Source organism: Vulpes vulpes, chromosome 11, assembly GCF_048418805.1.
Source record: "Vulpes vulpes isolate BD-2025 chromosome 11, VulVul3, whole genome shotgun sequence".
Classification (NCBI taxonomy): Eukaryota; Metazoa; Chordata; class Mammalia; order Carnivora; family Canidae; genus Vulpes; species Vulpes vulpes.
In genome coordinates, this window is record NC_132790.1 from 20,281,812 (window position 1) to 20,295,075 (window position 13,264).

General features: G+C 45.4%; 1 protein-coding gene across 36 annotated transcripts in view; it reads left to right on the plus strand.

Moving 5' to 3' along the window:
• The window catches only part of FHIP1B (FHF complex subunit HOOK interacting protein 1B), a 117,260-nt gene that overhangs the window by 29,507 nt on the left and 74,489 nt on the right, over positions 1–13,264 (plus strand). For 10 of the 36 annotated variants that reach the window (XR_011995113.1, XR_011995110.1, XR_011995114.1 and 7 more), the window contains exons 2-9: positions 5,584–5,912; positions 6,040–6,675; positions 7,033–7,191; positions 7,372–7,458; positions 7,660–7,827; positions 11,348–11,427; positions 11,630–11,835; positions 12,237–13,016. Coding sequence is in view for 29 of the 36 variants with exons in the window: in XM_072725780.1 (XP_072581881.1) it covers positions 5,775–5,912; positions 6,040–6,675; positions 7,033–7,191; positions 7,372–7,458; positions 7,660–7,827; positions 11,348–11,427; positions 11,630–11,835; positions 12,237–13,016 (2,254 nt within the window). In the remaining 7 variants the exon portion in view is untranslated. Of the gene's footprint in view, positions 1–5,583; positions 5,913–6,039; positions 6,676–7,032; positions 7,192–7,371; positions 7,459–7,659; positions 7,861–11,347; positions 11,428–11,629; positions 11,836–12,236; positions 13,017–13,264 lie in introns of all 36 variants that reach the window. The other 26 variants (XR_011995115.1, XR_011995111.1, XR_011995116.1 and 23 more) reach the window with 6 other exon arrangements.

Here is a 13,264-nt window from a genome sequence, read left to right on the forward strand (position 1 = left end):
GTCTCGTTTTGAACTTTGTACGGTTAACAGGGAATGAGAGAGTCTTAAGTAGGTGACAGGAACACCAAGCTATTTCTTTTGTGTTTTTGCAGTATGTGAAGGAGGCCCAGGTTGCATGTTAGCTTTTGTGTTCTGAGACACTGATTTCAGTGTGGCTCTTCTCTTTGAGGCCTTTGAGTAGAGTTGGAGTTGGGGTGGGGCTGGGGGGATGAAGAAAGGTCCTGGAGGCTATTCCCCTTGGGTCTGTGAGCAGTGCCCTTTGTTGGTCAAGCAGTGAAGCAGAAGTGGGCACCCCAGTTATATGCAAGGTAGGAGTTGGTTGTTAATCTTTGGAATTGAATTCTAGGAGCTGAAGAGAGTTTAGTTTTGGACATGTTAAAGCTTTACTTTGCTGAAACTGGATGCTTGGCTCTTCTTCAGCTCACCAGAGTTTGAGTGGGAGGTGGTAGGGATGGATGTGTCAGAGCAGGTTAGATCTCCTCTCAGTCAGGGATAAGGATACCCTGGTCAGGTAGGATCAGGAAAGGGAACGGAGAAAGGAAAATGTCATTTACAGAGCACCTGCTTTATATGCCTGGCATGCTACATAGGTTATTTATTTATTTATTTTTTAAAAGATTTTTAAATTTACTCATGAGAAACACAGAGAGAGAGGCAGAGACATAGGAAGAGGGAGAAGCAGTCCCCCAATTGGGACTCCATCCCAGGACTCCAGGATCACAACCTGCGCCGAAGGCAGAATGTTCAACCACTGAGCTACTCAGGTGCCCCCCTACATAGGTTATTTTATTTAATTTTTAAAATACTAACAATACTTATTTTATCAGGAATTTTAGGTCAGGAAACTGAGGCTCCCATGTGTGAAATGATTTATTTAAGGTCACACAGCTAGAAAATGGTAGACTGAGATTCAAACCAGAGCTCCTTCTTTACCTACTACTCTGTGTTACTCTTACTTGACTGTCAGGCCTCTATTTTCAGTCCTCAAATGAGATATGATTGAGGAAGCATTCCATAACCAGTAATGCTCTTGTATCAGTTGCAGGGGGTGTATCAGATTGCACAAATTTGGTTTGGGAAGAATTTAATAAAGGGATTGTTTTACAAAGGCATGGGCAGAGTTCAGGAAACAAGTAAGGAAGGATGCAGTCTCCTGGGGCTACTAGCAATGAGAGAGCCCGTAAAAGGAGACATTTCTTACCAGTATTCTCAACTGTTGGCTTTGCCTTCCCCAGCCGGTGCTTACTTGGTAGCGTAAGGACTTGGGCAGATGGCTAAGCACGTCCCTGCCGCTGGTAGCTACTAGACTGTATGACTGATGGTTTATAGGAAATCATGTGTGAAAGACTGAACATCCATTCTGTGGCTCTATCACCTTCTCATTCCTCTTCTGCCTCACCCCTACTCTCTTGGGTGAATGAGTAAGGGAAGGTTAGGTGGGTGAGGGGTGGTGGAAGATTTTAGCTTCCCTGTTTCAGATCTACCTGAACTGGCACGCATCCTTTATTACTATTTTCCTCCTTTCTCAGAGAAGGTGGTAATACTTCTTTTTCTCAGACTAGTCCTGTATCTGATTTTTCTGTCAGTTATCCCCATCTCATTTATCTACAACCTGTTATTTTCTTCATACTTCTTTTCCTCACTTAACAAACATCTTTGAGGCTCTCCATCCTAAAATAAAACCAAACCAAAGAGTAAAAGCTCTTTCTCTTGACTCCTCTCCTCCCATCCCTCCTAGCTTCTGTAAGCCATTGCCCTATTTTCATCCCTCCCTATGTCACTGACTTTCCTGTTATTGTATCTTATATATACTTCTGTGGCTTAGTCATTCTTTAACTAATTAGTTTCCTAAGTTTATCTAAAACTTGATTGCTAAAACTGACTGATCATTTTCAATCTTTAGTTTACTTAGTCTCTCCGTAGACTATACATTATGGCAGTCTCCACTTTCTTGAAACTTCCTTTCTTTGAATTCTAGATTATCATTATTTCTTGGATTTTTCCTTCCATTTCTGGCTACCTTCACAGTCTTCAAAGACACCTCCTTTGCTTTCCTAATTTCTGGTTTTCCTCATGATGTCATCCTCAGCTCCTTTCAAGATCTGCTGATGTCTTTGTTTGATTCCATCCATCGCCATAGCTTCATCTACCACCTATATAAACTCTTGAGTCCTGGATATATATCTCTAGTCTTGATTTCACTCTTGAGCTCAAGGATAATATTTCTATTTGCTTTCTGAACATTATAGATATCCTATAGGTGTCTCAAAGCTTAACAAAGCTATTCATCCTCTTTTCTAAAACACTTTTATACTATTGTTATATGTTTCTGACCCATTAATGGCATTATCTTTTACTGAATCTCCTATAGTTCATATTAGAGTCTTCTCTTATTCTCCATTTGTCAGGTCTTGTTGCTTCTACCTCCTGGCTAAATTAAGTGGATGCAGAGTATCTGCATTTGCATCCCAGTCTTCCTCCTTTTAGCTAGCTGACTTTAACAGTATATTTACTCTTTGTAGGTTTTGATTTTCTCATGTGTAAAATGGAGATAATAGTACATCTAGAGTTTTTATGGGGTTTAAATGAGCTACTACATATAGTGCTTAGAATAGAGCCTGGCACATAGTAAGTGCTCGATATATGTTAACTATAATTATTTTTAATTTAGCATTTAGTTCCACAAACATTGTTGAATGCCAGGCACTGTGTTGGCACTGTAATGTGAAGAAGAAGGAGTGATCTGATCCCTTTTGCACGAGCTTGCTATTATTGGCATAGATATTACAGGTGTAAATAATTTCATTATCACCTGGGACATGGCTAAGATATAGGTGAATCTCAGATTTATCTTTTCTAATCTTGCTCTTACCACTTTAATTCATCTGCCATCTGCCTCTCTCTGCTCCATCTTATACTGCTATCTGACATCTTTTTAAAAGCAAATTTAATCTTGTCATTTCTTTGTCTGAAAACCTCCTTTGTTTCCAGGGTGTCAATAGATAAAACCTAAACTTGATACTCAATGATAATTATAACCTTCACCCATATTTACCCTTCAACTAAATATTGTATCTCTCTTCTCTAAGTAGTCTTTGATTAGGCCACCCCAAACCCGGAACTGTTTTTCAAGTTTATCATGTTCTTTCATGGTGCCATATTTTTGTACATACTGTTTTAATATGAAGGCCTCTCCCTCTGTTCCCTTTGTGGCCAGTATCTCATTGCTAAAGACTTAAGACATCATCTCTTTTCTGGAACCTCTTATAGTCTCTCAGGCAGAATTAGTTGCTTTCTTTCATGTCTCTAACTTTTTTGTAAATACCTCTGTTAATAATATTCATTGGAGTTTTTATTTATGTTCTCCTCCAACTGTTTTTATCGGTCTTTGTGTTTCCATTGATTATTTAGCAGTGTGCTCAGTACTTTATCAGTATGGATGTACTTAGTTACAGAGTTAGTGAGTGAGCCCTGCCTGCTGTTTAGGATTGGCTCTGCCCTTTGTTATAGAAGACTATCTCCTGTTCAAAGGTTTCCTTAAGCCTAGTTGCTACCTTCCTTTAGTTGTGAGTTGGTAATGGAGAATCTGGGTGGAAGGGGATGGTGTTAACATAACCTGAGGGCAAAGTGTGAGGCAGTGCCAGGTCTCTGGTTCCTTCGGCCTTTGTTGAGCCTAAAGAGGAAGGACAACTGAACCACACCTTTCCTCTGAATACTGCTGAGGGGGTGAGGGGTGTGATAGAGAAGGAGCTGTGAGCTATGGTCTAGGCCAACAGCTATTTTGGTACCTTTCCCCTTTCTCTAGGGAGGGTGTCATGTCATGTCCCCAGGAGTGAGTGTTGTATGTATCTGGCAAGAGTGGGGTATATGTATTTCTATATGGGAATGTGTCCCTGTGTTCTTTGCTGAAATGAATGTTCTGTTCTTTTGATTGGCTCTAGATTTCTACCTCTTAAGTATATTCTGCTAGTTAAGGGTCTATTAGGTAATTTCCTACTGGGTAGGCTTCTAGGGAAGGACTGTGACAGGTACAAAAGAATTTCTTTCTCAGCCGTCCCAGATGGTTAGAGTCAGATCAAGACTGGATTTCTTTCTTTTTTTTAAAGTTTTTTTTTTTTTTTAAGTAATCTCTACAGTCAGTGTGGGTTTCCAACTCACATTGGCCCTGGGGCCAAGAGTAGCATGCTCTACTGACTGAGCCAGCCAGGTACACCAAGACTTTTTTTTTTTTTTTTTTTTAAGATTTTATTAATTTTTTTTAGAGAGCTTGAGTGCATGAGAGAAGTTCAGAGGGAGGATGGGAGAGGTGTACAGGGAGAGGGAGAAGCAGACTCCCTGCTGAGCAGGGAGCCTCACAGAGGACTTGATCCGATGACCCAGGGATCATGGCCTGAGCCACAGTCACTTAACTGAGCCACAGTCAACTTAACTGACTGAGACACCCAGGTGCCCCAAGACTGGGTTTCTTGATCATTCATTCATTTGTTCATTCATTTATTTACTTAAGCATTCGTACATTCAACAAATATTTACTGAGTCCCTAGGTATTGCTTTAGGTACCGGGGATACAACAGTAAACAAAACAGATAAACCTTGCCCTAAGTGAGCTTGTATTCTAGTGGTGAAGCTAGACAAATAAGCAAATAAGTATCTTTAGATAGTGAAACCTGCTAAGAAGAAAGTAAGATTAGGAAGCTAGAGAGTAAAGATGTGCTAGTTAGATAGAATTAAGTAAGGCCTCTTTGAGGAAATTGCATTCAGAAACAATGGAGTGTTGTGAACAATGTGAAGATCAGAAGAGCATTCCAGGCTGAGGGAGTAGAATGTATTCAAGAAGGCCTGTATGAGAAAAGTATGAGTGAGGAGGAGGAAGGTAGAAAGTGAATACAGACTAGATCATATAAGACCCTAGAAGCCACGGTAAGGTATTTGGATTATTACTAGTGTGATGGGAAATCATTGGAGAGTATTCAGTGGGTATACATCTCAAGAGGAGAGGTGTAACATAATTTAGTTTACAAATATTGCTCTGAGGTGCCTGGGTGGCTCAGTCAGTTAAGTATCAACTCTTGATCTCAGTTCAGGTCTTGATCTCAGAGTCCTGAGTTCAAGCTCCAAGTTGGGCTCCACACTTGGTGTGGAGCCTACTAAGTAACTAAGTAAAATAAAAATAAAAATAGAAAGAAAAAGAAAAAGAAAAAGAAATACCTGTCAGGGAGGTGAGGTGGGAGGCAAGACTGGCAGCACAGAGACCAGATTGGAAACAATTGCAATAGTAAGACATGCTTTGAGGGTATAGGTGATAGGGTTTGCTGCTGTTGAATTAGGTATTAGAATTAAGGAAAAGAAGAAATAAGGAGGATCCTCAAGTTTTTGGCCTGAGCATATAGGTGAATGTTGGTATAATTTCTTGAGATGGAGAAGGCTGGAGGAGTAACAGGTTTGGTGGTAGAAATGAGTTCTGTTTAAGATGCTATGCATGAGTGGAATTTTCAGTGGTTTGGTGGCTCTGAGTTCTGCCTATTGGGGAGTGGAGAGAGGCAAACTCCTGTTGATCTCTTCCTTTCTCTCTCTCTGAATTAGATTTGCAGGTCTGGACTGGGCAGTGACCTCTGGGCATACTACTCTAGCCTGGTATATCTTTTGGCTCCATGGCCAGCTACTGGCTCCTGCAGACCGGATGAAGCAGACTAGAGACACAAGTGGAGAAAGCCTCCAGCTGGCAGATTCTCAGAGTGTGGCCCTCTGGCCACTGGCCCTGCCCAGCCTGCCTCATGGAGAGGATGAACTGGCTGAGCAGATTGGCCTCCCGGGGCCCTGGGCACCGTGTACCTCAGGGGGCCAATCTGCAGACCCCTGTCATGGCTGATCCTGAGACCTGCCTCATGGTCTTCAAGAATCACTGGTCTCAGGTAGGAGATTCTATGCAAAATGGCCTGATCTACTGGCTACCTGAATCCTCTAACCTGCTGTGTTCTCTCACCATCCCATTTAGTCATCATAACATCTTAGATTCCTTCTGTCTTTTGTCTTCTTCAGGTGGTGCGAATCCTGGAACGGCAAGGCCCTCGTGCGGCTGGGGGTGTAGATGATCTCAGTGCTGTGCGCAACCACACTTACCAGATGTTGACACTGCTGGTAGAAGATCGTGCGGTTTCCTCCGCCCCCACGGCCCCTGGGCCCTTGCTGGAGTTTGCTCTGCGTGAGGACCTGCTAACCCGTGTGTTGGCGTGGCAGCTTCAGTGGGATGAGCTTGGGGATGGGGTTGAGGAAAGGCGGGCTGAGCAATTGAAACTGTTTGAGATGCTAGTGAGCGAAGCTCGCCAGCCACTATTGCGACATGGTCCAGTTCGTGAGGCTCTGCTGACCTTGCTGGATGCCTGTGGCCGCCCTGTGCCCAGTAGCCCAGCACTAGATGAAGGCCTGGTGCTACTTCTCAGCCAGCTATGTGTGTGTCTGGCCCGGGAGCCTTCATTGCTCGAGTTCTTCCTACAGCCACCTCCTGAGCCTGGAGCTGCCCCCCGTCTTCTCCTCTTTTCTCGCCTTGTTCCCTTCGTCCATCGAGAGGGCACGTTGGGCCAGCAGGCTCGTGACGCCCTACTCCTGCTCATGGCTCTGTCAGCTGGGAGTCCCACTGTGGGCCGCTACATTGCAGATCACTCGTACTTCTGCCCGGTCAGCACCTCCTGGGATGGGGGTGGGGTATGGTGTGTAGACACTCGCTATCCAGAAGACGTGGAGGGGCTATGTACTGGGTTCTTCTCCTTTAGGTAGTGACCCCTTGGGTTTGAAAGCAGTACCTGGGGTTGGGGTGGGGATGAAACATGGGCTTAGGTGGATAGCACAGGTACTAAGGCTCTTCATGGGCCAGTGTTCCCAGGTGATGTCCTGGCACATTCAGTAACTAAGTATCTGCTTTAGGAATAGCTCTTTCCTCTACTCCTGTCAAAACTCTGGGTTAATAACTCCCCTGATTCCCTATTTTTATATTGTCTGCGCTTTTTGTAACTTGTCCTTGGGGATGGCCCCCAGGTGCTGGCCACAGGGCTGAGTGCCCTATACTCCTCACTGCCCCGAAAGATTGAGGTTCCAGGGGATGATTGGCATTGCCTGCGACGGGAGGACTGGCTGGGAGTGCCAGCACTTGCGCTGTTCATGAGTTCCCTAGAATTCTGCAATGCAGTCATTCAGGTGGGATGGGTTCCCAGGAGGTCTGGTCCCTTGGTCATTCTGGGGATATTGCGGGGGAAGGGGGCATATTCCCTGGAGTTCTATTCTGCCATTTTGGGGATAGGGTGCCTGCTTTGTACATTCTACTCCCAGACAGTGGCCACCTCACATTCCTCCACCCTCTTTCTTGCACCCTTACAGGTGGCTCATCCTTTGGTGCAGAAGCAGCTAGTTGATTATATCCATAATGGGTTTCTAGTGCCTGTCATGGGCCCTGCCCTGCACAAGGTGAGAGTTATGGGTGGCAAGGTAGATTAGGGTATTAGGTTAAGGGGTGGTGACCTAAATACCAGAACCAATGTGGGAGGCAGTGGGCTGGGTCCTCCTCCCTTTTACCCTGTCTGCTCCTGCCTCCTTCTTAGAGGAAAATGAGTCAGTATTTGTGCAGGGAAGCCCTAAATTTCCAAACTTTCCCTTCCCTTCATCCAGACGTCTGTGGAAGAGATGATCGCCAGTACCGCCTATCTGGAACTTTTCCTACGGAGTATCTCAGAGCCTGCTTTGCTCCGTACCTTCCTGCGATTCCTGCTGTTACACCGGCATGACACCCATACCATTCTTGACACCCTCGTTGCCCGAATTGGCAGCAACTCCCGGGTATGGCCCCTACCTCTGTCCTGGCTTACCTGGGTGAGCCATCTTCTCTCTCTGACTGTTGTTCTGGGAGGGTGTGTCTGCCCTTCTTTGGCCTTTGTCTTCAGCAATCACTTCAAAGTTAGGTGGCATTTACTTTACAGTATTAAACTTTGACCATTTTGGGTACAGATTTTAATCTACTCCCTTGCTTTTGTAATATATGAATCTAGAACACAGTTACTTTTTCTGGATAACTGGCCGCTCCTCATGACTAGAGGTTTTGCCATTGTGCTATACTTGTAATGTAGCATTGGCCTGAGGTTCTCTTTAGCTGTGTATTGTTCTGGGGCCTGCTGTGGGTGACTCGAGATCACTTCTCCAGGTTTTGTGTCTGCTTTGATAGGTGATCCTGCTGCTACTGATATGCTTAGTTTTTCTCCCCTTTGGATTTGCTGCATTTGAACTGCTATAACTTGGAGCACCCATCCACTTACCTACCTACTTAAACATTCCTTTCTGAACATTTATACTCAGGATAAATGGTAAACAAGGTAGACATGGGTGCTGACTTCATGGAGCTTCCTTTATAGACACATAAGCCCATTAATAAAATAATTGAAAGTTGTGGTCATTGTTATGAAAAAACTAAACAGGGTGCTTAGAAAATAATAGGGTGGTCAGAAACCTCTCTGAGCTAAGACCTCAAGGTCATGAGGGAGTTTGCCTATTGAAGAACAAGTGATATAAGAGTCTGGGCAGAGGGAGCAACATGCAAAGGACATGAGATGGGGATGAGCTGAATGTATTTGAGGAAATGCAAGACCAGTATGACTGGAGATGTAGTGAGCAAGGGAAAGAAGGGAATGATATGAAAGTAGAAAGGTAGGTAAGATTCAGATCAGGCATGGCCTTGTAGACTATGGTAAAAAGTTTGGATTTTAACCAGCAGAAATATATATGAAATAGGAGTAAGTAGGTTCCAAGTAATAAAGACCCGAGTCTTTCTAGGGGAATAAAGCATTCATTTAATTATGGATTTTATGGCATTTGGTTGGCTCTGGAACCATTTTTGTTTCTTATTTTTGTATCTTATTCTTCTTTTTACAAATAATTGAAGTTCCCTAGGTCCTGGTGTTTAAAATAGAAGTCCTTGGATTACTAAAGGTTATGGAAAAAACCCTTCAAGATAATTGAGATACCTTGAGATACCTGGTAGTCAGCCTTGTGGTAGGTGAAGTTTCAGGAGAGCTATATTTTGTATAGGTGAGATTTCTGAATAACTGAGGTTATAGATGAGATATTCCACTCTGACTGATGAGACCAGTGTTTCTGAACCAGGTGCACAACTCAGAATTTGAAAATGGTAACAACAGTATTTTCTAGACTCTGCCTGAGATCTCTTGAATTATAATATACAGGGCATACACGTCTTTACATTATTCCAAAAAGTAATTATGATACATGTATGGAGAAATTATTATTGGCAAAAATCAACAGGGAATTGGTGTCAAAGCTTTAATTTTATAAAGATACCAAAAAAGTTTTATTTCTCATTATGCTAAAGTTAGACCACGGTCTTATATCTGTTTGGCCTGATGGAATGTCCTCTTTGTGTTTTGGGACTATTGATTTCCTTCTTAAGGTTGATTTTTCTTTTCCCTGTGCCAGGCTCTACCTATCCATCTTGCTTTTGTCTTAATCTTATCCTCACTTCTTTGGTTCTCTCTCATTGTCTTTCGTTTTTGGCATTTGTTTCTATTAGTCTTGCATTTGGTCCTCTGGTCTCAGGAACCTTCATGTTCTTGGGGTATTTCTTCTTGGTTCCTCCTTCTTCGAGGAACCGGAACACGTCTGATTTTAGGATGCAGTTGCCTTCCTTTCCACTGTTTGGCCTTTTTAGGCTTGATCCTGTTGCCCCGACTTTGAACTTCTTTAAGTTTGTCTTCTGTGGCTTAACATCAATCATGCTAGCTCATCTGTCTGTGTACCTATCTGTTTTAATTTCCTATTGCTGTCATAACAAATTACCATAAATATAGAGGCTTAAAACAACACAAATTTATTATCTTGCAGCTCTGTACATCACAAATATGTGTATTATATGGATTTCGTCAGGCTAAAATCAAAATGTTTGGTGGGGCGGTGTTCCTTTCTGGAGGCTTTAAGAGTGGATCCATTTACCTACTCAGTAGGGTTGTTGGTATAATTGGTTTCCTTCTAGGTATAGGACTGAGATTCCCGTTTTCTTGCCAGCTGTCAGCAGAGGACCATTCCCAGATTCTGAGGCCAACCAAATTCCTTGGTTCATGGTCCCCTTCTATCCTTAGAGCCATCAATGGTGGATCAAGTCTCTCTCATGCTTCAGATTTCTTTTCCTTCTTCTTTCTGACCCAGCTAGAAAAAGCTCTCTGCTTTTAAGGACTCATGTGATTAGACTGGGTCCATCTGGGTAATCCATGCTACTCTCCACATCTCAAATTCCGTAACCATAACCATACTTTTTTGTCCTGTAAGGTAAAATACTTACAGGTTCTGGAGTTTAGGGCCTGACATCTTTGGGGAGCTATTTTTATACCTACCAAACAACCTTTCAGTGAGTGGGAATGTTTTCCTTGCTAGTTAAAATGGTCATTTAGGGTAAATCTGAACATCTGTGCTGTCCAAAGTGTAACCTGCTGTCTCATCTCTTTCCCACTGCATTTGGCTTTTAATCCTTCCACAGTTATGTAGTAAATGATGAGTGCCTAGACTGTGCAGTTCTGCCCTGGCCCAAGACCCGATAATTGTCTTCAGGGAGCTCCAGGTGCCATATGGGAAGTAGAGGGAAAGTGCTGTGGGGATTCAGAGGAGTCAGGGAGTGCTTACAGGTGTCTGTTCTCTTCTCTCTTAGCCTAGCCACCGAAGAACTACCCTTCTTATTTTCTAAAACAAATGGTTTCCTCTATTCTGGACCCACCTATTTTTTCCTTTTCCTGTCAGCTGTGCTTGAGCTTCTTTTTCTTCTACCTCCTGAGAGATACACCACTGTTGGAGAAGGTGACTCAGACTCCTTGTTCACAGCCCCGCCCACTTCCCAGCTGGGATTCTTCCAGGTTCCCTCTGGCTTCTGTGCTGCTGCAGTCTCCGCTGATAGGCATTCCCTCACTTATTACATTGCTGTTGTCTCCTGGCAGCCACTCACTCAGTCCCCGCATTTCTCAGGGTCTCTCTTCATAGGTGTTCCTTCCATTAAGTATTGTCGGAAGCTCTGCCGACAGGTATATATAGCCAGAGGGTCTGCCGACATGTGTGTCGTCTGTAGAAATACAGAATCTGACACATGGTTCATTCCTGTCTGCAAACAGTTGATGTCTTGCCTACAAAGACCATATGAGCATTTATTTAATACTTGATTATTATGTGCTGGGCCTTGTGCACGTTGTTACTCTAGGAGTGGTTGGTTGGGCCTGGGGCTGGGGGGTTCCCATTCGGTAAATATCTCGGAGGGTAGAGAGCTCTTATGGTGACTCCGTCCCTCCTCCCCCCCGCCCCCCTCCCCCAGCTCTGCATGGTCTCTCTGAGTCTCTTCAGGACCCTACTGAACCTCAGCTGTGAGGATGTCCTGCTGCAGTTGGTTCTCAGGTACCTGTGGGGACAGGGCTGAGGGATGGCTGATCCTGACCCCTCTGGGCCTTGTGCACTGCTGGGCGATGGGTTGTATTGGGGTTACTGAGGCCTTTCCTCTTGGAGCCTGGCTTAGCCATGTAGTTCCATTGGCTTAATGTTTTGCCAAGCCTGGTCCTTCCTCATCTATCCTGTGTTCTTTTTCTGCTGTGTTTCCCAGGTATCTTGTCCCATGTAACCATGTGATGCTGAGCCAGAAGCCAGCTGTACGTGATGTGGACCTCTATGGACGAGCAGCAGACAAGTTTCTCTCCCTAATCCCACGCTGTTGTCGGCATCGTGCCCCTAGCCCACCCCGTCCAGAGCATGCCTCATGGGCACGAGGTGGGCCTAGCAGAGAGGCAGGGAGAAGGGAGGACACCACGGGTATGGCTTGGGTTCTGGGGAGCCTAACAAGAAGGTGGGGCTAGGGTAGGGGGAAGGAAGGGGCCATGAGTGGCATTCTATCTTTGGGGAGGTCGATGAGGGGTCTTGCAGGGTAGATCCTTAACTCCACCAAAGAAATTTAGCTTCTGAGCAAAGCTGCTCCTTTTCTTCATTCCAGTCCTGTATTGTTTGTATTTTTCATTGTTTCTTTGGTGTTGGGGATGGTGAGAGGAGGTGGTGAATATGGAAAAGCTTAATTTGGAGGGTGGAGAATCAGCTACCTGAATAGGTCACATGTCTTTGTTGCTTCATTGCCTTGTCTCTTAGTCTCCCTAGGTGTCTTGTCCTTCCTCCTAGCCCTCTGTCTCTTTGATCCCTCTTATGTTTTTTTCCCTGTGTAGGCCCTGGAAGCCCAAGTGTTGACTCCTCTTCCGTGGTGACAGTGCCCCGGCCCTCCACACCATCTCGTCTGGCCCTCTTCCTGCGACAGCAGAGTCTGGGTGGCTCAGAATCCCCAGTTCCAGCCCCTCGTTCACCAGGGCTTGCTGCATCCCCAGCCTCCAGCCCTGGCCGAAGGCCCAGCCCTGTGGAGGAGCCTGGTGAGCTGGAAGACAATTACCTGGAGTATCTGCGTGAGGCGCGCTGTGGTGTGGACCGGTGTGTCCGAGCCTGCCGTACCTGGTCTGCCCCCTATGATGGCGAGCGGCCCCCTCCTGAGCCTAGTCCTGTTGGCTCCCGGACTAAGAAACGCAGCCTACTGCCTGAGGAGGACAGGGACAATGTGGGGGAAGGGGAGGAGGAAGAGCTGGGGAGTGGGGGGCTTGCTGGGGGTGCAGGGGAGGGCCCTAGCCACCTGCCTCCTCCCCAGCTCAATGGGGTGCCAGGACCATGGCCTGAGGGGGCAAAGAAAGTTCGACGGGTACCTCAGGAGGGAGCTGGGGAGCTGCTGGAGGGCACCTCTGGGAGCATGGCAGGACTAGAGGGCTTTGGGCAGGAGCTCCGGGAACTGGAGGTGGCATTGAGCAATGGGGGGGCTGGCTCAGAACCCCCACTAGAGCCTCCACTACCTCTTGAGGAGGAGGAGGCCTATGAGAGCTTCACCTGTCCCCCTGAGCCCCCTGGCCCCTTCCTCAGCAGCCCTTTGCGGACTCTCAACCAGCTGCCAAGCCAACCCTTCACTGGTAAGCTACTTAGCCTAGGCCTTCTCCTTTGTGTACTCTTTGCATGTACTCGACATGTTTGTGCTGATTTTTGAGACTTCTTGGCCATGTCTTTACTGTGTACTTGCCTAGCTCCTCATCATGTTGCTTGGGTCCCTTCCAGATCCATTTCATGTTATACTTACGTCTCTGTGTCTGTCTGTATGTCTTCATGCTTGTGCTGGTTTGAGTATTGATTTTCGTCTGAGCCTTGTATGTCTGTCCTATGT